Source organism: Schistocerca serialis, chromosome 6 (assembly GCF_023864345.2).
Source record: "Schistocerca serialis cubense isolate TAMUIC-IGC-003099 chromosome 6, iqSchSeri2.2, whole genome shotgun sequence".
NCBI lineage: Eukaryota > Metazoa > Arthropoda > Insecta > Orthoptera > Acrididae > Schistocerca > Schistocerca serialis.
The window spans coordinates 713329162-713352221 of record NC_064643.1 but is presented as its reverse complement, the minus strand read 5'-3'; the positions used below and the strand labels follow the sequence as shown (position 1 = coordinate 713352221).

Genomic DNA, 23060 nt, shown 5'->3' with positions numbered 1-23060 from the left:
ATCAGGAAACACTGTGACTGTAGCAGTTTCTATACAGCGTGATTCAAAATAACTGTACACACCTCTTGGTTAAATGTATCTATCAAAATAACAGTAATATGTTAATTAAATTTTATCTGACATTGATATATTTCAGACTTATGCAGTAGAGTAGGGATCACAAGTAGAACACAAAATCTATTCTTCTCAGAAACCAACAATACAAAGGGAGCCGAAATCCTACAAATCCTCGAGAACTCGCCGAAAAATATACCTATTCAAAAAAGCAGATAAAAATTCACTTGACGCCTTCCTAAGAGACAATCTCCACTCATTCCAAATTAATAATATCAGTGTAGACCAGATGTGGCTTAAATTCAAAGAAATAGTATCGGCAGCAATTGAGAGATTTATACCAAATAAATTAAGAAACGACTGAGCTGATGCTCCTTGGTACACAAAACGGGTTAGAACACTGTTGCAGAAACAACGAAACGAACATGCCAAATTTAAACAGACACAAAATCTCCAAGATTGGCGATCTTTTACAGAAGTTCGGAATTTAGCGCGGACTTAAATGCGAGATGCCTATAACAGCTTCCACAACGAAACTTTTCTCGAAAACTGGCAGAAAATCCAAAGAGATTCTGGTCGTATGTGAAGTATGTTAGCAGCAGGAAACAATCAATACCTTCTCTGCGCGATAGCAATCGAGATGCTATCGAAGACAGTGCTGCCAAGGCAGAGTTACTAAACACAGCTTTCCGAAATGCCTTCACAAACGGAGACGAAGTAAATATACCAGAATTCGAATCAAGAACAGCTGTCAACATGAGTAACGTAGAAGTAAATATCCTCGGAGTGAAGCAACTTAAATCACTTAATAGAAGCAAGTAGTCTGGTCCAATATACCAATTAGGTTCCTTTCGGAGTCTGCTGATGCCTCAACTCCGTACTTAACAATCATATACAACCGTTCGCTCGACGAAAGATCCGTACTCAAATATTGGAAAGTTGCACAGGTCACACCAATAATCAACAAAGGTAGTAGGAGTAATCCAATAAATTACAGGCCCATATCGTTATCGTCGATATGCAGCAGGACTTTAGAACGTATATTGTATTCAAATATTATGAATGTTGACTCACAGTCAACATCGGTTTAGAAAACATCGTTACTGTGAAACACAACTAGCTCTTTATTCACATGAAGTGTTGGGTGCTATTGACAAGGGATTTCAGATTGATTCCGTATTTCCGGATTTATGGAAGGCTTTTGACACTGTACCACACAAGCGGCTCGTAGTGAAATTGCGTGCTTATGAAATATCATCTCAGTTATGTGACTGGATTTGTGATTTCCTGTCAGAGACGTCACAGTCCGTAGTAATTAACGGAAAGTCATCGAGTAAAACGGAAATGATTTCAGGCGTTCCCCAAGGTAGTGTTATAGGCCCTTTGCTGTTCCTTATCTATATAAACGATTTGGGAGACAATCTGAGCAGCCGTCTTCGGTTGTTTGCAGATGACGCTGTCGTTTATCGACTAATAAAGTCATCAGAAGACCAGAACAAACTGCAAAACGATTTAGAAAAGATATCTGAATGGTGTGAAAAGTGGCAGTTGACCCTAAATAACGAAAAGCGTGAGATCATCCACATGAGTGCTAAAAGGAACTCGTTAAACTTCGGCTACACGATAAATCAGTCTAATGTAAAAGCCGTAAATTCAACTAAATACCTAGGTATTACAATTATTTACAACTTAAATTGGAAGGAACACATAGAAAATGTTGTGGGGAAGGCTAACCAAAGACTGCGTTTTATTGGCAGGACGCTTAGAAAATGTAACAGACATACTAAGGAGACAGCCTACACTACGCTTGTCCGCCCTCTTTTAGAATACTGCTACGCGGTGTGGGATCCTTACCAGATAGGACTGACGGAGTACATCGAATAAGTTCAAAGAAAGGCAGCACGTTTTGTATTATCGCGAATTATGGGAGAGAGTGTCACAGAAGTGATACAGGATCTGGGCTGGAAATCATTAAAAGAAAGGCGACGGGATCTTCTCACGAAATTATAATCTCCAACTATCTCCCCCGAATGCAAAAATATTTTGTTGACTCCGACCTACATAGGGAGGAACGATCACAATGTTAAAATAAAGGAAATCAGAGCTCGTACGGAAAGATATAGGTGTTCATTCTTCCCGCGCGCTATACGAGATTGAAATAATAGAGAATTGTGAAGGTGGTTCGATGAACCCTCTGCCAGGCACTTGAATGTGATTTGCAGAGTATCCGTGTAGATGTATCGAGTATCTACTGTACGCTTCCCCCAGGGCATGTTCAAAATGATATCCATGTAAACGTAGACATTGATGTGCTAGACTTCTCACCGCTCTCGGAATGTTGCACGCTCTGTTTTATCATTCTGCACAGTTGCGCAGCTATTTTCAATTCGCTGCTGAAGTTGTGCTGCATTCTTAGTTCCAACTCTATACGCGAACTCCCTCTTGTAGCCCCAAAGGTACGGGGGGGGGGGGGGGGGGGGGGGTTAAGGTCCAGAGATTTGGGAGCCAAGTAACTCGTCCTGTAAGACCTGTCCACTTATCAGGATAAGCAACTCTGAGATACTTTCTTGCCTCCCGGCTGAAAAGTGCGGGGCCACCGTCGACAAAGGAACATGAGTCGTTATGCAGAAGAACGCGACACGCAAAAAGCCAGTACTGACCAGTGATGTAATGCCTACCGCAAACGACACCCTGCATAATAACTCGGAAACTAACAGTGTAACAAAAAACTTTATTCAACGTTTCACTCTTATTTTGATTCATACATTAAACCCACGAATCACCCTGTACATAATACGTTTGCTTCTCTGTGCCGTTTCACTGTCGCGGCAGTTTGGATGCTGGCCAGAAGTCACGGCGTCACAGAACAGTGCCAAAATAGTCCACAGTCTTATCTCTGATGCTTCTATGTACAGCCGTTATCTAGCTGCAGGGACAGACAGTCGAGGTTCCAGGGTTCGATTCTGCGAGTAGGCGGGGGATCACAGTTTGTTTCCGTCTCCCACCCCCTCCTGTCCTGCGAATATTACTATCGGTCACCCACATGTTTAACGTGCCACAGACGGCTACCATTTTAATGTTAATAACAACAAAATACATAAAATATTTTAATGTAATAATAATAATTATGATGATTGCTTTGCATCAGTACATAGTACATCGCTTTAACATAACATCCCGAAAATTTGCAGTTCAGAGAAGTACAGCATTTGAAAAGCATTCTTACGAAAATTCGTAACTTGGTCACTAATCAAGGAAAAGAATTGCACTAGAGTGTATCAGTCATAGGCGTTTGTACGGTAAATGCCTCACTAAAGATTAATAAGAATTTTTGAAGGTACTTACCTATAATTTTTATCTCCTGTCATGGCAAGACACCAAAATTTCTTGTGAGCTTACTGTCATTCCACCTTAAGCAATGTGTGAACATATGATTAGCGCGCATTATTGCCGGGCAGGTGATTGTCGCCAGCAAAGACACGAGCCAGAGGACGTATATTGCGATCCTCGTAATCAACCAGGCACTGCAGTATCGTCAAGTGAATCGTGTTATGCTGATAGTGGTAATGTTTCTACTAATGTTTTATTGTAATGTTGTTTGAATATTATGAAGGACCAGATGAAAGTATTTTAATAGAAGCGAACTGTATTCGCTAACAAATGGGAAGTATTGTTACTCATAGTGATAATGTACACGTGAACATGAAGTATTGTCAAGATATACTGCCGAAAAAAATAAATTAGTACACCTGGAAAGGAGGTGTCGATTTTGTTGTGTCTAGACAAGACAGCCTAGACACAATGAGAGGAAGCCGAAAGGTACTTCCCCTTGGCAACGCTTGCACATCGATTTTGCTGGTCCATTCTGGAATGCTCGATGGTTGGTTCTGGTAGATGCCTTCAGTAATTTTCCTTTTGTTGTCCGGATGTCTTCCACGACGTCAACTGCCACCATCCAAGCGTTGTCTGCTATCTTTTGCATTGAAGGTCTTCCGCAGACTATTGTTTCCGACAATGGTCCACAATTCATGTCTGCAGAATTTGTCATTCTGCCAGGCCAATGGTATTCAACATCTGACATCCGCGCCGTTTTCGCCTCAGTCAAACGGTGCCGCTGAACAATTGGTCCGGACTTTCAAGTCACAGATGTTGAAGTTGAAAGAGTCGCATTCTCGGGAGGACACGTTGTTGCTCTTTTTGTCATCGTATCGCTCTCAGCCCCGAGATGGTCGCTCGCCGGCTGAGTTGCTCCACGGTCGTCCTCAGCGAACCTTGATGTCTTTGCTGCATCCGCCGCATCAGGTTCCTGCGCAGCGGCAGACTTCTGCTTTTGCTCCAGGCGACGTTGTATTCTATCGCAACTATCGAGGTTCACGGCGTTGGCTCGCAGGGCGCATTCTTCGCTGCCTCGGCCGCGCGATGTATTTTGTTTTGGGGGCTTCTGGTGAGGTGCGTCGGCATCTCAATCAGCTGCGCCTCTGTCGTCGCACGGGTTCTGCCGCTCCCCGTCTGCTTTCAGCGACGGTGCCGTCCGGTCAGTGCCCTGGGGACCCATATACTGGCTCGCCTCATCCCCAGGTGTTACCGACGATGCCTTCCATTTTGCCACATGGCGACGCGCCGCTGCCGCCTCCGCCGCCGCCTCCGCCGCCTGTCCTCCAGCCGGCGCCGCCCGCAGTGGACGCTTCGCTGCAGCCGCCAAGCGCCTCCCTGGGTCACGCGCCGCCGATCGCTTCCCGTGACCAGCTGTCCTCCGCCTTGGAACTCTTGCCCGCTCTGGACCACATGACGTCTTCGCGCGTCGGGTACCCCGACGCAATGGAGGTCGACCCTTCGGCCCCTCCTGTCTCTTTGCGGGCGCATACACCGCATGTTGACGTGCACCCTGGACTAGGTTTTCAGGCGTTTCCTAGCTCCCCTCGGACCGAATGGCCGGGTGCGGGTGGCACAGCCTCGCCTGTTGTTAGGCTCCCCACCTCATCGCATACGTCAACATGGGGTCCTACCCACGGCGGGCGGAAGCCTTATAACACGACCGTTCGCCGATTTGCGGGGGAGGAATGTGGTGTCACCGCCAGACACCACACTTTCTAGGTGGTAGTTTTAAATCGGCCGCGGTCCATTAGTACATGTCGGACCCGCGTGTCGCCACTGTGTGATCGCAGACCGAGCGCCACCACAAGGCAGGTCTCGAGATACGGAATAGCATTCGCCCCAGTTGTACGGACGACTTTGCTAGCGAGCACGCTGACGAAGCCTCGCTCATTTGCAGAGCAGATAGTTAGAATAGCCTTCAGCTAAGTCAATGGCTACGACCTAGCAAGGCGCCATTAGTAACATTGCATGTATCTAAAAAGTCTCACTTGTATAGCCACAATCTCCAGATGTACCAAAAGGATGGATTAAAGTTAAGTATTCCAGAAGCTACGTACTTTTCTTTATAGCATTCATTACGTATACTGTTTCAGACCTCACGCCATCCTCCTTTAACTTAGCGCGTGCCCTTCGGCTTCCTCTCATTGTGTCTAGGCTGTCTTGTCTAGACACAACAATTTTTGATCCGATGACGGCATGTGCCACCTGGGGTATAGTAGATGTACTTATAATGATTTCAACGTCGTCCGCCAACACATAGCATAATGGCGTAACTACAAGAGCACCGTCCTTGTCTACCCTTTAATAGGGAGTGCTCACAGCCAGAAGGTTGTGTGTGGTGCAAACGTGTGAGGCAAGCAGGGAACCATGCCACAGAAAGGCACTCGTGCTTCATACTGCCAAATGAGCAAGTTTGAAAGAGATCAAACTGTGGCCTTCCGAACGGAGAGATGGTCCTTTCGGAGAACTGCCATGCAAGTTGGACGTGGTGCATCAGTTGGCAACGACGCTGGTATCAGCGGTCACGTAAAGATTCTCCCACCTGTAAATGTTGTTCTGGACGTCCAAGCAGCACAGACGCCCACCAGCGTTGTTGTATTATAAGGGCACCAGTGGCAGATCGTACAGCTGCAGCAGCACAGATAACAGGGCTTGTGAGTCCAGACGAGTCAACACCAACTGTTGCGAACCAGTTATTAGGAATGGGGCTACGGGCACGCATACCTTTACTCCGTCTTCAACTTCACTTGCTACAATAAATCTCGACTGAATTGGAAACGTCTAAAATGGTGTACTAATTTTTTCCCCGACAGTGTATTTGAGAGTATGTCACCGATATATCAGCAACATTAATAAACTGAACTCTGCTCCCTGCGTATAGCCGAGTTTATGAACAGTACGGCACCACTTTATTGTCGTAGTAGGTCACAAAAGTAATCTGAAATTGTTGATACAATAAAGGACAATAAATGCCTAGTTCTGGCAAGACACGTATGGCTAACAGTTATCAAATGTGAATTATAACTGGTTATTTTCAGTGAAGGATTTTAAAGATAAATGCGATTGTGTTTTCGATTCTGTGGTAGGCTATTTGGAACTCGCCTTGCTAGCTGCTTAGTACGATCTGTTGTAGTGCAGACAGTGAACATTTACATTCTGTGCCATCGAACAGTACGTGAGTGATATGAAGTGTGTCTTGCTCTGATTGCACATTAGTGCATATACAAACACTATGCATGTATTAATTCGTAATGCGCCACTTATGGGTGGAGGATAAACAGTCAGATATCATAATACAATAGTAACAATACAGTGAGAGAGGCGCTTACACCCTGTTACATGATCTACATATTTCATTTCAAGATTCAGCTTTCTTTAACTTGTTTGAATAGTTATTCGTAACAGTCCCGACAGTACTGGCCTAATTTGCAATTCCGACGTTCTGTGTCGAATATAGTCACGTTTTTCTTCATTGCCAGACACATACACAAAAACTTTACTACACTGAGTACCAACGGTGGGTGATGTGGTTTCAATCCGACCGTGGAAGAAATTCGTGGGAGAGAGAGAGAGAGAGAGTGAGAGAGAGAGAGAGAGAGAGAGAGAGAGAGAGAGAGAGAGAGAGAGGATCTCACATTGTACTCCACCAATGATGCAATTTCGTATATCCGCCATTCTGTTGTTCACATTATTCTAGTTTGGCCATCGATATGCACGGCTCGACTCACGTCGTCAGAGGATCACGCGGAAGATGGAATGGGATGCCGTGGTCTTCAGCGATCAAAGCAGATTCTGCCTGCACGCGAGTGATGATCGTTTGTGCTGATGAAGTAGACCTGCTGAGCTCTGTCTCTTAAAGTGCATTCGTCCACCACATTCTGGCCCCTGCCCTGGCCTTATAGTCCGGTGTGCGATAAGCTACAACTCTCTTCCGGAGAGGACGCTAATCAGAAGTCGGTACGTGTAGAATGTTGTTAGATCCGTTCTTCTTCTGTTTTTACATCAAGATGGTGATGTGTTGTTCCAACAGGACAAAGCTCGTCCGCAACCTGCCCGTGAAACTCAACACGCCCCGCAAGAAGTGCAGCAACTACCGTGGTCAGCACCATCTCCCGGCTTGTCCCCAGTCGAGCACTTTCGGGATATGATGGCCGAGAAGTGATTCGTGCGACTCATCAACCAACAACTGTTATAGAATGAGATTTTCACTGTGCAGCGGAGTGTGCGCTGATGTGAAATTTCCTGGCCGATTAAAACTGTGTGCCGGACCGAGACTCGAACTCGGGACCTTTGCCTTTCGCGGGCAAGTGCTCTACCATCTGAGCTACCCAAGCACGACTCACGCCCCGTCCTCACAGCATTACTTCTGCCAGTACCTCGTCTCCTACCTTCCAAACTTTACAGAAGCTCTCCTGCGTACCTTGCAGAACTAGTACCCCTGAAAGAAATGATATTGAGGAGACATGGCTTAGCCACAGCCTGGGGGATGTTTCCAGAATGAAATTTTCACTCTGCACAATATCCTTTCTTCCAGGAGTGCTAGTTCTGCGAGGTCCGGCACACAGTTTTAATCTGCCAGGAAGTTACAACTCTAATAGAACTGGTCGATCAGATGTGACATAACGTATCCCAGATAGTATTCGCCATCTGTACGACCGACTGGATGCAAGAGTCAGCGCCTCCATTGACTCCCGTGGCGGCTAAACCAAGTGCTAATACGGATGTTTCAGCACGAGTTGATACGTGGTACCTGTTGATATGTAAATGTAATCATTTCGTGTACTACAAATGCTTGTAGCCTCTCCCCGATGTTATTCAATCTGTATACTGAGCAAGCAGTAAAGGAAATAAAAGAAAAGTTCGGAGTAGGTATTAAAATCCATTGAGAAGAAATAAAAACTTTGAGGTTCGCCGATGACATTGTAATTCTGTCAGAGACAGCAAAGGACTTGGAAGATCAGTTGAACGGAATGGACAGTGTCTTGAAAGGAGGGTATAAGATGAACATCAACAAAAGCAAAACGAGGATAATGGAATGTAGTCGAATTAAGTCGGGTGATGCTGAGGGTATTAGATTAGGAAATGAGACACTTAAAGTAGTAAAGGAGTTTTGCTATTTGGGGAGCAAAATAACTGATGATGGTCGAAGTAGAGAGGATATAAAATGTAGACTGGCAATGGCAAGGAAAGCGTTTCTGAAGAAGAGAAATTTGTTAACATCGAGCATAGATTTAAGTGTCAGGAAGTCGTTTCTGAAAGTATTTGTATGGAGTGTAGCCATGTATGGAAGTGAGACGTGGACGATAAATAGTTCAGACAAGAAGAGAATAGAGCTTTCGAAATGTGGTGCTACAGAAGAATGCTGAAGATTAGCTGGATAGATCACATAACTAATGAGGAGGTATTGAATAGAATTGGGGAGAAGAGGAGTTTGTGGCACAACTTGACTAGAAGAAGGGATCGGTTGGTAGGACATGTTCTGAGGCATCAAGGGATTACCAATTTAGTATTGGAGGGCAGTGTAGAGGGAGACCAAGGGATGAATACACTAAGCAGATTCAGAAGGATGTAGGCTGCAGTAGGTACTGGGAGATGAAGAAGCTTGCACAGGATAGAGTAGCATGGAGAGCTGCATCAAACCAGTCTCAGGACTGAAGACCACAATAACAACTACAAATGCACTGTTGCAACAATAAATCTCGACTGAATTGGAAACGTCTAAAATGGTGTACTAATTTTTTCCCCGGCAGTGTATTTGAGAGTATGTCACCGATATATCAGCAACATTAATAAACTGAACTCTGCTCCCTGCGTATAGCCGAGTTTATGAACAGTACGGCACCACTTTATTGTCGTACTAGGTCACAAAAGTAATCTGAAATTGCTGATACAATAAAGGAAAATAAATGCCTAGTTCTGGCAAGACACGTATGCCTAACAGTTATCAAATGTGAATTATAACTGGTTATTTTCAGTGAAGGATTTTAAAGATATATGCGTTTGTGTTTTCGATTCTGTGGTAGGCTATTTGGAACTCGCCTTGCTAGCTGCTTAGTACGATCTGTTGTAGCGCAGACAGTGAACATTTACATTCTGTGTGCCATCGAACAGTAAGTGAGTGATATGAAGTGTGTCTTGCTCTGATTGCACATTAGTGCATATACAAACACTATGCATGTATTAATTCGTAATGCGCCACTTATTGGTGTGGGATAAACAGTCAGATATCATAATACAATAGTAACAATACAGTGAGAGAGGCGCTTACACCCTGTTACATGATCTACATATTTCATTTCAAGATTCAGCTTTCTTTAACTTGTTTGAATAGTTATTCGTAACAGTCCCGACAGTACTGGCCTAATTTGCAATTCCGACGTTCTGTGTCGAATATAGTCACGTTTTTCTTCATTGCCAGACACATACACAAAAACTTTACTACACTGAGTACCAACGGTGGGTGATGTGGTTTCAATCCGACCGTGGAAGAAATTCGTGGGAGAGAGAGAGAGAGAGAGAGAGAGAGAGGGAGAGAGAGAGAGAGGATCTCACATTGTACTCCACCAATGATGCAATTTCGTATATTCGCCATTCTGTTGTTCACATTATTCTAGTTTGGCTTTTGTGTAATGCAGCCGATATATGCAAAGTTCAAGCGGTTTAGACTTCTTAAAATGAACAAAGAAATGATGGCTCAATTGATTCAGGGTTAGAGAAACAACATATGCCAGTCGTCAAAAGTATGTTTGGACAAATATTTAAAAAATGCAAGCTAATACTATTTGTGGATATTAACACGCTAAATTTCAAACGCTCTAATGACCTTCCTGTGGCCAAAAATCGCAGAGTTACTCTTACTTGCTTGTCGACTTATAGGGTGGCTGTCTCATTGTCGTATTTTGTTTCTCTGTTACTTTTCATATTAACATTAGTAAATAATTCTTCTCCATTGCGGACGTACTAGAACACAGCAACTGTTAAAACTGAAGGTAATTTAAAGAGGATTAGCTGCAACCAACTGCCTTAATAGGCGCTTATTTAGACATGGTGACAGTCCAAGATGCCTGTCAGCCCATCTTCAGATTATTGTATTTATTTGTGATGAACATTGTTTCCTTAGTAACAGCGTCTCAGAATTTTCCAACGGAAATTTTTGAGACAGCTATCGCGAAACACCGTAAGTTAAGAAACTGTGTTCAAGACATGTAAATGAAAGAGACACTGAGAACCGTAAGCGCCCAAAGCACAGAAACATAATTTTGAGAAAAATAGATGTTTGTGAAAATCAAATTTATGGACAAACTATCGGTCTCATAGGTAAGAATTGTTTCTTAACCAGATCTCAACAATTATACTTTCTAGTGTACCCACTCCAGGCAATGAAGCATTAATTAATATTTATGTTTACATTTATTTTTAATGTTACTTCACAATATTTACATGCATAGGCTAGTGACAATAGCGTCTTTTCACAATTGTAAAGTTTGTAATTAATGTGAAGCTAGATCAGAGCTGGTGCTAAATACACCACAGACACATACAATTACTACCCCTCCAACACTTCATGGTCCCCGCTACTATCATTTTAATTAAGTATGTTCTGTGGCTTGAGATTCGGATGAAACTGCCGATACACCTTCGATTACGAAGTATTAATACTGCATACATAATGTAGACACTAATTATGTTGTGTACTCTATATAACAATTGAGCAGTGCAGAACAACAAAATTTTACTTTTTGCTTTGGGCCCATTTGGAAATGATTATTCGAAATCGGTGATACAGCTTTTCGTGAATGTTCAGATACGGGGTGGATCACCTAACAACTGCTCCACAAATATTTCGGACATGGAAGGCACTATCGCAAAACTTAATTGTAAGCAAGGGCACGTATTTACAGAACAGACGCAGTTAAAGAGACGTTGACGAAAGTGCTGGTTTTTTACAACAGCTACTAATTTTCAAATGGGACAGTGCCTGTTGACAGTAAGATCCTATAAGTAGCGTAAATGAGAATGTCAGTTGTGTTTGTTGCAGGAGCCTAGTGCAAGTAGTTTACAAGTTATTGTGTTGTGAACATTGTAAATGTCGACAGCTGTTTGTTCCTTTCTGTTGTTTAAATGGTAGGCTACGATGTTATGTTCGTTTACATTGTTTTGTGTGTATACTTTGATTGCATTGCAACGGTACTGCCACTTACTGTGTAATAGTGGACGTAGTAGGACGTGCTTGAAAGATGGTATTTTCCAACGTGAAAAAAGTGGACGTGCTCTTGGTTTATGATGAATATAGGAAGTATGCTGTTCGTTCATGTACCGTGTACTCCGAAAGGCATCCCAATAGCCGTAATCCTCTTCAAACAATTACAGATGATGTGAAAAGATGTATTACTGCTGCCTCCGTTGCAATTTCCACTAAAATGCTAGAACATGTGCAGCAAGGGTTGCATGGCAGACTGCAAGGTTGCGTTGACGCTGGTGGAGGTCATTTTGAGCACAGGCTTTGAGGCTCCGTTGGTTATTTACCTGTTGGATCTCACAGAGGTACTGAATACACCTTTGTCTTTCGTTTGTCCTAGCTGATGTCACATCTAACAACACGATACGTCTGGAGACTTATTCAACATGTGTAGAGGGCTGCACATATGCACCCACGTGAAATTCACGTTCGTTTATGCTAAAACTACTTGCACGAGAGTCCTGCAACGAACACCACTGACGTTCTATTTTAGTCAAATTCGATTGTAGTACTGTCAATATACATTGTTTCATTGAAATAATTGTACCTTTTTTTTAATATGTAGACATCTGTGTATGGGATGCATACGCGGATCCTTGCCTACCATTCCTGTCTGTGAAATACGCATATCACCTTCCGTTATAGAAATATTTGCGGTGCAAGTTTTAGGTGATTCACCATGTATGCATTGTGGGGTACATACAGGGTGTTACAAAAAGGTACGGCCAAACTTTCAGGAAACATACCTCACACACAAAGAAAGAAAATACGTTATGTGGACATGTGTCCGGAAACGCTTACTTTCCATGTTAGAGCTCATTTTATTACTTCTCTTCAAATCACATTAATCATGGAATGGAAACACACAGCAACAGAACGTACCAGCGTGACTTCAAACATTTTGTTACAGGAAATGTTCAAAAGTCCTCCGTTAGCGAGGATACATGCATCCACCCTCCGTCGCATGGAATCCCTGATGCGCTGATGCAGCCCTGGAGAATGGCGTATTGTATCACAGCCGTCCACAATACGAGCACCAAGAGTCTCTACATTTGGTACCGGGGTTGCGTAGACAAGAGCTTTCAAATGCCTCCATAAATGAAAGTCAAGAGGGTTGAGGTGAGGAGAGCGTGGAGGCCATGGAATTGGTCCGCCTCTACCAATCCATCGGTCACCGAATCTGTTGTTAAGCGTACGAACACTTCGACTGAAATGTGCAGGAGCTCCATCGTGCATGAACCACATGTTGTGTCGTACTTGTAAAGGCACATGTTCTAGCAGCACAGGTAGAGTATCCCGTATGAAATCATGATAACGTGCTCCATTGAGCGTAGGTGGACGCAACTAAAACGAGCTCTAACATGGAAATTAAGTATTTGCAGACACATGTGTACATAATATCTTTTCTTTATTTGTGTGTGAGAAATGTTTCCTGAAAGTTTGGCCGTACCTTTTTGTAACACCCTGTATATAGCTAAAGTTGGTTCATGATAAAATTAACAGATTTCATGAGCACCCATGCATGCTAAAATCTCAAAGCTGATGACAGTGTGCTTTCGGCTCTAGTGGTTATCAGCGCTTAAAATGAATGTCCTTTCAAAAACACGTGAGGCGTAATTTGTTGTTGTGGTGTGTCGGGAAAGGGGTACCATGATATCGGTGCGTTGTTCCAAAATCATTAACGTCACCGGCGCTAGAGTTTTGACATGTGATGAGCCGGCCAAAGAACTCACATGAAAGGGAGCGTCAGGTTTGTTCTGTATAAAGCGAATCGCTTCAGCTGTCTGCGTCTTGATGCACAGCCTCCCAGGTAAAAGAGTCCTAAAGGAGCGATCAAAACCAGTCGCCGTGGATTATGTGTTACAAACTTTACTCAGTTTTCATTCTGCTAGTATCGTGCGTGGAGCATTGTGACTTGGCCTGGCAGATGGAAATTTGGATTCTAGTTTGGTTTCCTATTTTTTGACTCAGTAGTGTCTGTGCAGGATACAGTAGCCGATCTGCAGTGAGCAGTTTTCGTTCAAAGCACTGGGCGAGTCCATTCGTTCATACGGAAGGGGAGGCCGACATTGTTTGCCTAATTTAGGCTTGTTGCTGCCGCGCTGCTATAACAGAATCGAGGCGCAATTTTTCTCAAACGATTTTACAGAAACAAACCGGTAAAAAACTTTCGTTTTTGCATTACTTATTTATATGACAGCTTCATGACGAGATGCCCATCATCTCTTTAATGGTCACAGTTATTGTGATATTGCTATTTAAGTAAGAAACTGCGTGAAATTGGGAAAAGTTTGCAATGAAAAATAGGGTTCACTGTGATTTAGCATTTGGTGCACATTACATAACATGTTGCTGCATATGAAATTTGTCTAACGTATTGAAGTTTTATTTAGACTTGACTGGGGATATCCATCTGCCACCAGTCTCGAGAAAACTGATCTTATGTAGCACACTCACTTGTGATCGCGGGCGCTAGATGAAATATTCACGCCGGCCGGGATGACCGAGCGGTTCTAGGCGCTACAGTCTGGAACCGCGCCACCGCTACGGTCGCAGGTTCGAATCCTGCCTCGAGCTTGGATGTGTGTGATGTCCTTAGTTTGGTTAGGTTATAGTAGTTCTAAGTTCTAGGGGACTGATGACCTCAGAAGTTAAGTCCCATAGTGCTCAGGGCCATTTGAACCATTTTTTTGAAATATCCACAGCATTCCTCATATCTCGTAAACGGTTTGAGATACCGAGATGAGATTTTCGCAAATGACAGTATGCAAAGAGGAGAGTATTTTACCATATGGTTATTATCCGAAACTTCGTTGTCAACTTGTTATTTCACTAACTACAGACTTTTTCGATGAAAGAGTGTAATCGTTAACTGTCATCAGCAGCTGGTGACATGAGAAATGCTGTGAGCTTTGGAACAACTAAGTGAAATTACATGTTAATTTTTTCACCAAGGAGGTGCTTTCTCACAAGCTACTGATGTTATGTACACTCCTGGAAATTGAAATAAGAACACCGTGAATTCATTGTCCCAGGAAGGGGAAACTTTATTGACACATTCCTGGGGTCAGATACATCACATGATCACACTGACAGAACTACAGGCACATACACACAGGCAACAGAGCATGCACAATGTCGGCACTAGTACAGTGTATATCCACCTTTCGCAACAATGCAGGCTGCTATTCTCATGGAGACGATCGTAGAGATGCTGGATGTAGTCCTGTGGAACGGCTTGCCATGCCATTTCCACCTGGCGCCTCAGTTGGACCAGCGTTCGTGCTGGACGTGCAGACCGCGTGAGACGACGCTTCATCCAGTCCCAAACATGCTCAATGGGGGACAGATCCGGAGATCTTGCTAGCCAGGGTAGTTGACTTACACCTTCTAGAGCACGTTGGGTGGCACGGGATACATGCGGACGTGCATTGTCCTGTTGGAACAGCAAGTTCCCTTGCCGGTCTAGGAATGGTAGAACGATGGGTTCGATGACGGTTTGGATGTACCGTGCACTATTCAGTGTCCCCTCGACGATCACCAGTGGTGTACGGCCAGTGTAGGAGATCGCTCCCCACACCATGATGCCGGGTGTTGGCCCTGTATGCCTCGGTCGTATGCAGTCCTGATTGTGGCGCTCACCTGCACGGCGCCAAACACACATACGACCATCATTGGCACCAAGGCAGAAGCGACTCTCATCGCTGAAGACGACACGTCTCCATTCGTCCCTCCATTCACGCCTGTCGCGACACCACTGGAGGCGGGCTGCACGATGTTGGGGCGTGAGCGGAAGACGGCCTAACGGTGTGCGGGACCGTAGCCCAGCTTCATGGAGACGGTTGCGAATGGTCCTCGCCGATACCCCAGGAGCAACAGTGTCCCTAATTTGCTGGGAAGTGGCGGTGCGGTCCCCTACGGCACTGCGTAGGATCCTACGGTCTTGGCGTGCATCCGTGCGTCGCTGCGGTCCGGTCCCAGGTCGACGGGCACGTGCACCTTCCGCCGACCACTGGCGACAACATCGATGTACTGTGGAGACCTCACGCCCCACGTGTTGAGCAATTCGGCGGTACGTCCACCCGGCCTCCCGCATGCCCACTATACGCCCTCGCTCAAAGTCCGTCAACTGCACATACGGTACACGTCCACGCTGTCGCGGCATGCTACCAGTGTTAAAGACTGCGATGGAGCTCCGTATGCCACGGCAAACTGGCTGACACTGACGGCGGCGGTGCACAAATGCTGCGCAGCTAGCGCCATTCGACGGCCAACACCGCGGTTCCTGGTGTGTCCGCTGTGCCGTGCGTGTGATCATTGCTTGTACAGCCCTCTCGCAGTGTCCGGAGCAAGTATGGTGGGTCTGACACACCGGTGTCAATGTGTTCTTTTTTCCATTTCCAGGAGTGTACTTGTCTGCAGTGCCTTGCTTAATGAACTTCGTAAACCACTGTTTTATAATTCTCTCGCAACTGTGTCTGGATAATATGTTAGTGAAGTGATGTTGTGCAAATTGTGCTGTGTTTTGGCAAAAGAAGCAAGTTTTAATATGGTAACAAGAGAGATGCAGCTTTTACTCAAAATTCGCCCCTCATGATGCTTCAGTCGCAAATGGTTAAGAAGACAGGCGAAAATAAATCGCTGCTTTTGTTGCATTTTCAGTGGAATTCTGTTTAGAGACTAACCAAAGCAAAGGTGACAGTAGATCTTTTTTGATGGTCACCATGGAAGTGTGAGCGTGGAGAGACTCCACTTAATATTTACAAAAAACGTGAGCACATGAGCAGGTTTACAATGGCACTTCCCCTCCAGTGCTTGGCATTTCCCCTAAAGTGCTTGCCAACTACCCCCACCACTACCATTTTCCCAACACCCGCTCTGTCCACTGTGCATCTACCGGCCACGATATTCTGCATGCGCTCTACTGACCGAATTACGGGTGTGCCCGACTGCATCTTTATTTTTGAAGACCTGGCACGAGCTGATCACTGTCATCACCAGTTTGTAGCGCCTTCTGATAGCAAGTCACCTGCACTAGTAAAGTTCGTGTTGCCCTTGATACAAAAGTGGAGTGCATTGGAGTGCATTACATTCTTTGTCAATTCACTGCTGAATGACATAAACATGTGGTAAGTGACATCGTCCTGAACAAAGACATCACCAAAGGACAGAGAACCCATGTTCATGTATGTGATATGATGTAGCTGTCTATGATACATTACGTCTTAAGAAATGTACTTTAAATATCGTACACAACATACAAAATGCTGTGGATCATTATCTTATTGTTCAGTTTCTTTTATTGAAACCAAAATCCACAGTGCGCCACTAAAACAAATTATTACCTTGATCACTTGCAGCAGACCTACCTCAAGAAGGAAGTCAATAGCACTGTCATCTGTAGTATCGTTAGCCTGTACTTCCACGTCCTCGTCGCAGACAAGTGCGGCATACTGGATCTGCTTCATCCTGAAACAGAATATAAGTGAAAAGAAAGAAGTTCGTAATGGCAGCCACGAAAAGTGTAAGAACCTGTGAGAAACAACAAGCGTTCATTCAGCATACTACCTGTCACTCTTCCAGAATAGCATCTGCAACTGTAGTCAGCTTACATATCTGCTGTTTACATTAGTTTGTTTATTCTCGTAAGAAGCAAAGCAACAATATTAGTACACGGGTGTTTGGGTCTGAAACATGTTCTGAGGGATAATGGGTAACCTTAGTGAACTAAACTGGTCGCTAGCACGAAGTTTGCTGTGACAGCCGACGTGTCGATAAATGTTTGAAAGGTAAAAAAGCAGTTTAAAGTCTGATTTAAAATTATTTCTTCTGGTCATCTCTATCTATACTAGAATATTTATTTGACCTATAGATGCTCGTGTAGTACAGTTGAAAAATGTGTTTACTTTGGTGTTAAATTTGTGTTTCATTTGCAGCATGGATTGGAGCGAAAACTGCTGTGTTCATTTTTATTAAATTTCAGCCACTGTGCTACATTGATACCTGAAATAAATAGATGGCCTTCAAGTGAACAGCAGTACTCGAAATATTAAGGACAATACACTACTGGTCATTAAAATTGCTGCACAACGAAGATGACGTGCAACAGACGCGAAATTTAACCGACAGGAAGAAGATGCGGTGATATGCAAATGATTAGCTTTACAGAGCATTCACACAAGGTTGGCGCCGGTGGCGACACCTACAACGTGCTGACATGAGGAAAGTTTCCAACCGATTTCTCATACACAAACAGCAGTTGACCGGCGTTGCCTGGTGAAACGTTGTTGTGATGCCTCGTATAAGGAGGAGAAATGCGTACCATCAAGTTTCCGACTTTGATAAAGGTCGGATTGTAGCCTATCGCGATTGCGGTTTATCGTATCGCGACATTGCTGCTCGCGTTGGTCGAGATCCAATGACTGTTAGCAGAATATGGAATCGGTGGGTTCAGTAGGGTATTACGGAACGCCGTGCTGGATCCCAACGGCCTCGTATCACTAGCAGTTGAGATGACAGGCATCTTATTCGCATGGCTGTAACGGATCGTGCAGCCACGTCTCGATCCCTGAGTCAACAGATGTGGACGTTTGCAAGACAACAACCTTGTGCACGAACAGTTCGACGATGTTTGCAGCAGCACGGACTATCAGCTCGGAGACCATGGCTGCGGTTACCCTTGACGCTGCATCACAGACAGGTGCGCCTGCGATGGTGCACTCAACGACGAATCTGAGTGCACAAATGGCAAAACGTCAATTTTTCGGATGAATCCAGGTTCAGTTTACAGCATCATGATGGTCGCATTCGTGTTTGGCGACATCGCGGTAAATGCATATTGGGAGCGTGTATTCGTCATCGCAATACTGGCGTATCACCCGGCGTGATGGTATGGGGTGCCATTGGTTACGCGTCTCGGTCACCTCTTGCTCGCATTGACGGCACTTTCAACAGTGGGCGTTACATTTCAAATATGTTACGACCAGTGGCTCTACCCTTCAGTCGATCCCCGCGAAACTCTACATTTCAGCAGGATAATGCACGACCGCATGTTGCACGTCCTGTACGGGCCTTTCTGGATACAGAAAATGTTCGACTGCTGCCCTGGCCAGCATATTCTCCAGATCTCTCACCAATTGAAAACATCTGTTCATTGGTGGCTGAGCAACTGGCACGTCACAATACGCCAGTCACTATTCTTGATGAATTGTGGTATCGTGTTGAAGATGCATGGGCAGCTGTAGCTGTACAGTCCATCCAAGCTCTGTTTGACTCAATGCTCAGGCATATCTTGGCCGTTATTATGGCCAGAGGTGGTTGTGCTGGGTATTGATTTCTCAGGATCTATGCACCCAAATTGCGTGAAAATGTAATCACATGTCAGTTCTAGTACAATATATTTGTCCAATGAATACCCGTTTATCATCTGCATTTCTGCTTGGTGTAGCAATTTTAATGGCCGGTAATGTACTTCCATTTATACAAAGCAAAAGATTAACATTTTCCATTTGATTTACGTAGTCACTTACGAAATATAGTGTCATCCATATCACTACTATTTTCTCGACTGCAATTTTAAACTCTGCCACAAGTAGTTACTCATAACTCGGGCCAACAGGTGTTGGTCAATAAAACCTACTTCATCTTTAATGACAGTTTTTAGCTCCATTAAACTTTGGAGTTTGTCTACGTACATAACGCTCTTTCAAATCCCCCCCTCCCCCCAAAACACACACAGAGGCAAAAAAGCTGACAAGTCTGGCGACCGTAATACCATGTCACGTGAATTAATCTAGAATTCTCCCCAACTGCCAAGCCTGTTGAAAATAAACACATGTCTTATTTATCCGACCACCTGAATATGCACATAGAAGTCTTTTCGTTGCTGAAAGTCAGTGTCCTTGGTCTGCTGAACCGCCAGTCTTTTATACGGATGGAATTTTAAATCCAAACGTAACATTTTGATCACAGACTCTTGATGAACTGTGCGGAAAACGGAGTCGAAATAACTGCTGTGTTGCAACAACAGTCTCAACATTGAGGATAAAGTTGTCGTACGCGAATACCCGATGCTCTGTCGCCCACTATTCCATTGCTACCGAAATGGCAAAGAGTCCTGAAGTGAATGACGTAGGTGCTGCGCCCTTCCACTTCTGACAACGGTATACTAGCCAATATGAAAATGTCCGTTTTCAGAGGTCACCCTGTATATGCTAATATATCAATTGCCAGCATGCAACGAATAACGTATACATACTCCGTAAACTGACTCGTTCCACATCGTACGGAAAGAAGTCGAACAAACCATTCGTGAAAAATGTAACTGGTTAGTTGTCAGACACTTATCTGTGGAGACCCCAGTCGAGATAGTGAAGTTGTAATCCTGAACAGTCATCCACATGTAGATTATAAAGTACTGATAGAATTTTTTAATTTTCATTTCTTAATAACGACTGATTCTCAAAATTAACGAAATGCATTATGCGTGGGCAAACGTCGGAAGTGACTGTTGCTATGGGTATAAAGGGCCAAACGTATTACCGTATAATAATTATGAGTCAACAAACGAGACTTTTTACTCAAACGCCTAAGCTAACTCCCGTGTTTCAATTGCGTAATGCGCTGGACAATCGTCATACCGCAACAACATACGTTGTCGAACATCCATAGCGACATCCTGCAATAGTAGCGGTCGTTCCTGTTCCAAAAACGTTCGATTTTTCCGTCCATTCAACGTGTCGTCGATAAAATACGGACCAATGACTTTGTTCCCCATAATGCCATGTCGAATTAAATCAGGTGATGCTGAGGGAATTAGTTTAGGAAATGAGACACTTAAAGTAGTAGATTAGTTTTACTATTTGGGGAGCAAAATAACTGATGATGGTCGAAGTAGAGAGGATATAAAATGTAGACTGGCAATGGTAAGGAAAGCGTTTCTAAAGAAGAGAAATTTGTTAACATCGAGTACAGATTTAAGTGTCAGGAAGTCGTTTCTGAAACTATTTGTATGGAGTGTAGCCATTTATGGAAGTGAAACATGGACGATAAATAGTTTAGACAAGAAGAGAATAGAAGCTTTCGAAATGTGGTGCTACAGAAGAATGTTGAAGATTAGATGGGTAGATCTCATAACTAATGAGGAGGTACTGAATAGTATTGGGAAGAAGAGAAATTTGTGGCACAACTTGACTAGAAAGAGGGATTGGTTGGTAGGACATGTTTTGAGGCATCAAGGGATCACCAGTTTAGTACTGGAGGGCAGCGTGGAGAGTAAAAATCCTAGAGGGAGACCAACAGCACCGTGGTTTGTGAACGTAGACTCAGCGGAAAATGGTATTTCGGCAAAGGAAGTTGGTGTCGTTTGTATTTTTTGATGATACGATTCACAAAATACTATCCGGTTATGAAAATCGGCACCATGAAGTCCCTGATGCAGTGACACGTGGCATGAATGATACGACGACGCAGTATTGAGGCAATACTGTCTGTTGACATACCAGGATCACGGTGTAATTGCCTGGCGTTTATCCGCTGGTTTGGTGCACTGCCGCTAGTACAGCTATTTCATTAGCTTTTCCTGTAACACGTTTGCTTCCTTTTGCCGGTCTGTGCGCTGCCATCCGGCATAAAGGCGGTCACAACCTTGTAAAAGAACGAAAAGAACGAGCATTACACACGAGGCAACAGCAGCCTCAACATTCCTCCTACATTCTCCGTAAACCAGGAACATTTCTTTTTTTTCTTTTGTGGTTGCAACATGCGTTGTCCGCTTGCACGTCTGTTCTCCAAATGGTAGGTAGGTGTGCAGGCTATAAACACTGCGCAAGTATTGTAATGACGACCATGCCACTTGGGACCTGTGGAATGGTACATTAGCTTATTTTTTTGAGTTGTAAATGTTTGTCATGTATTGTTGGTTTTCTGACATGCTCTACATCCTGGAGGACCTCCTCACTATGGAGCAATTGGAATGAAAGTAATTTTAAGCTAATCTAATATTTAGAGCCGCTCTCTGTTCTACGTCTACACGATACGTGAGAGCTCCGGTACACTGCCTGTTACGATACGTCGTAGTTCGCTACACGGCCGCGGTGGCGCGTCAAGTAGTCCCCCGTTCAATACGTTGAAGGAATAAACGTTGTGAATGTGTTCCCAATTAGGAGTTACGAAGTACTGGCTATTCAGTAGCTACACCCTTGTTCAACAGTCCCGTCATGATTATCCTGTTGCCTCAAAGAATTGTGTGTGCAAATGATCCAGCACATTGCAAAATTTTGAGGAATGACAACTGTGATCATTACTCGTGGTTTGTACAGTATAACACTACTGCATCATTAAGATATATGTGACATGTACAGTATATCCTGTAGAGCGCTCGTAAGCTCCAAACACACACACACACACACACACACACACACACACACACACACACACACATCCTGTAAACAACATTCTCCTTATAACTGGGAAAGGTAAAGAGATCTGTTTGCATTGGCTAAAGAAGTACTATGCAAGTCTTCCTCACAACATGGTCTAGAAATCGGACATCAGCTATCTCGTAGAAGCACAAATTCTGCCCACAAGAAAGATATTTTTTGTGCTGGTGATTCTAATACCTACTTAACAGAACACTAAATAATTCTCAGTTTTTGCTGTAGATACTTTGTTTTTATGCACATCAGTGTGTCCATTTTACGAACTTGTTGAATGTTATTGTGCTAGCCAGTCGATCAATAGCTCAAAATCTAGTACGGTTTGGGTTGTTTGGGGGAAGAGACCAAACAGCGAGGTCATCGCGCTCATTGGATTAGGGAAGGATGGGGAAGGAAGTCGGCTGTGCCGTGTCAATGGTACCATCCTGGCATTTGCCTGAAGCGATTTAGGGAAATCACGGAAAACTTAAATCACGATGGCCGGACGTGGGATTGAACCGTCTTCCTCCCGAATGCGAGTCCAGAGTGCTAACCACTGCGCCACCTCGCTCGGTGAAAATCTAAAGATGTTGATATTGAGGTGTATAATGCACGACAATGTGACTATTATAACGCAAGCAACAATGAAAGGTAAGGTCGTAAAAAGAAAACAAAAGTAAGGAATTAAATAAACAACCACAATAAATTAATCAAATAATATCAGATGGGCAATATCTGAGAAAGTCAACAAAATTCTGCATACATTTCATTAATAAAAATTATGAATGGAATGTTTGCTGAAATTAGCTGATAAAAGGAGAGGGAGATGGGGTTCCTATCCAAGACTGTGTAAGATATTTGATGTTTATAAAGAAATCATGCAAAATAGAGAGTATGTATCTAGCTGAACACTGGGTTAACTTCCTATCAGAAAATAATGTGTATTCTAACAAAATGTGGCTTGACTGACGTTAGCA

The 23060-nt window shown here is 43.9% G+C and overlaps 1 protein-coding gene across 1 annotated transcript in view; it reads right to left on the bottom strand.

The window, feature by feature from the left end:
* LOC126485043 (pickpocket protein 28-like) overlaps positions 1 to 23060 on the bottom strand; it is a 118551-nt gene that overhangs the window by 53542 nt on the left and 41949 nt on the right. Inside the window, exon 4 of the mRNA XM_050108645.1 lies at positions 17014 to 17137. Coding sequence (XP_049964602.1) covers positions 17014 to 17137 — 124 coding nt within the window. The remainder of the gene's footprint in view (positions 1 to 17013; positions 17138 to 23060) is intronic.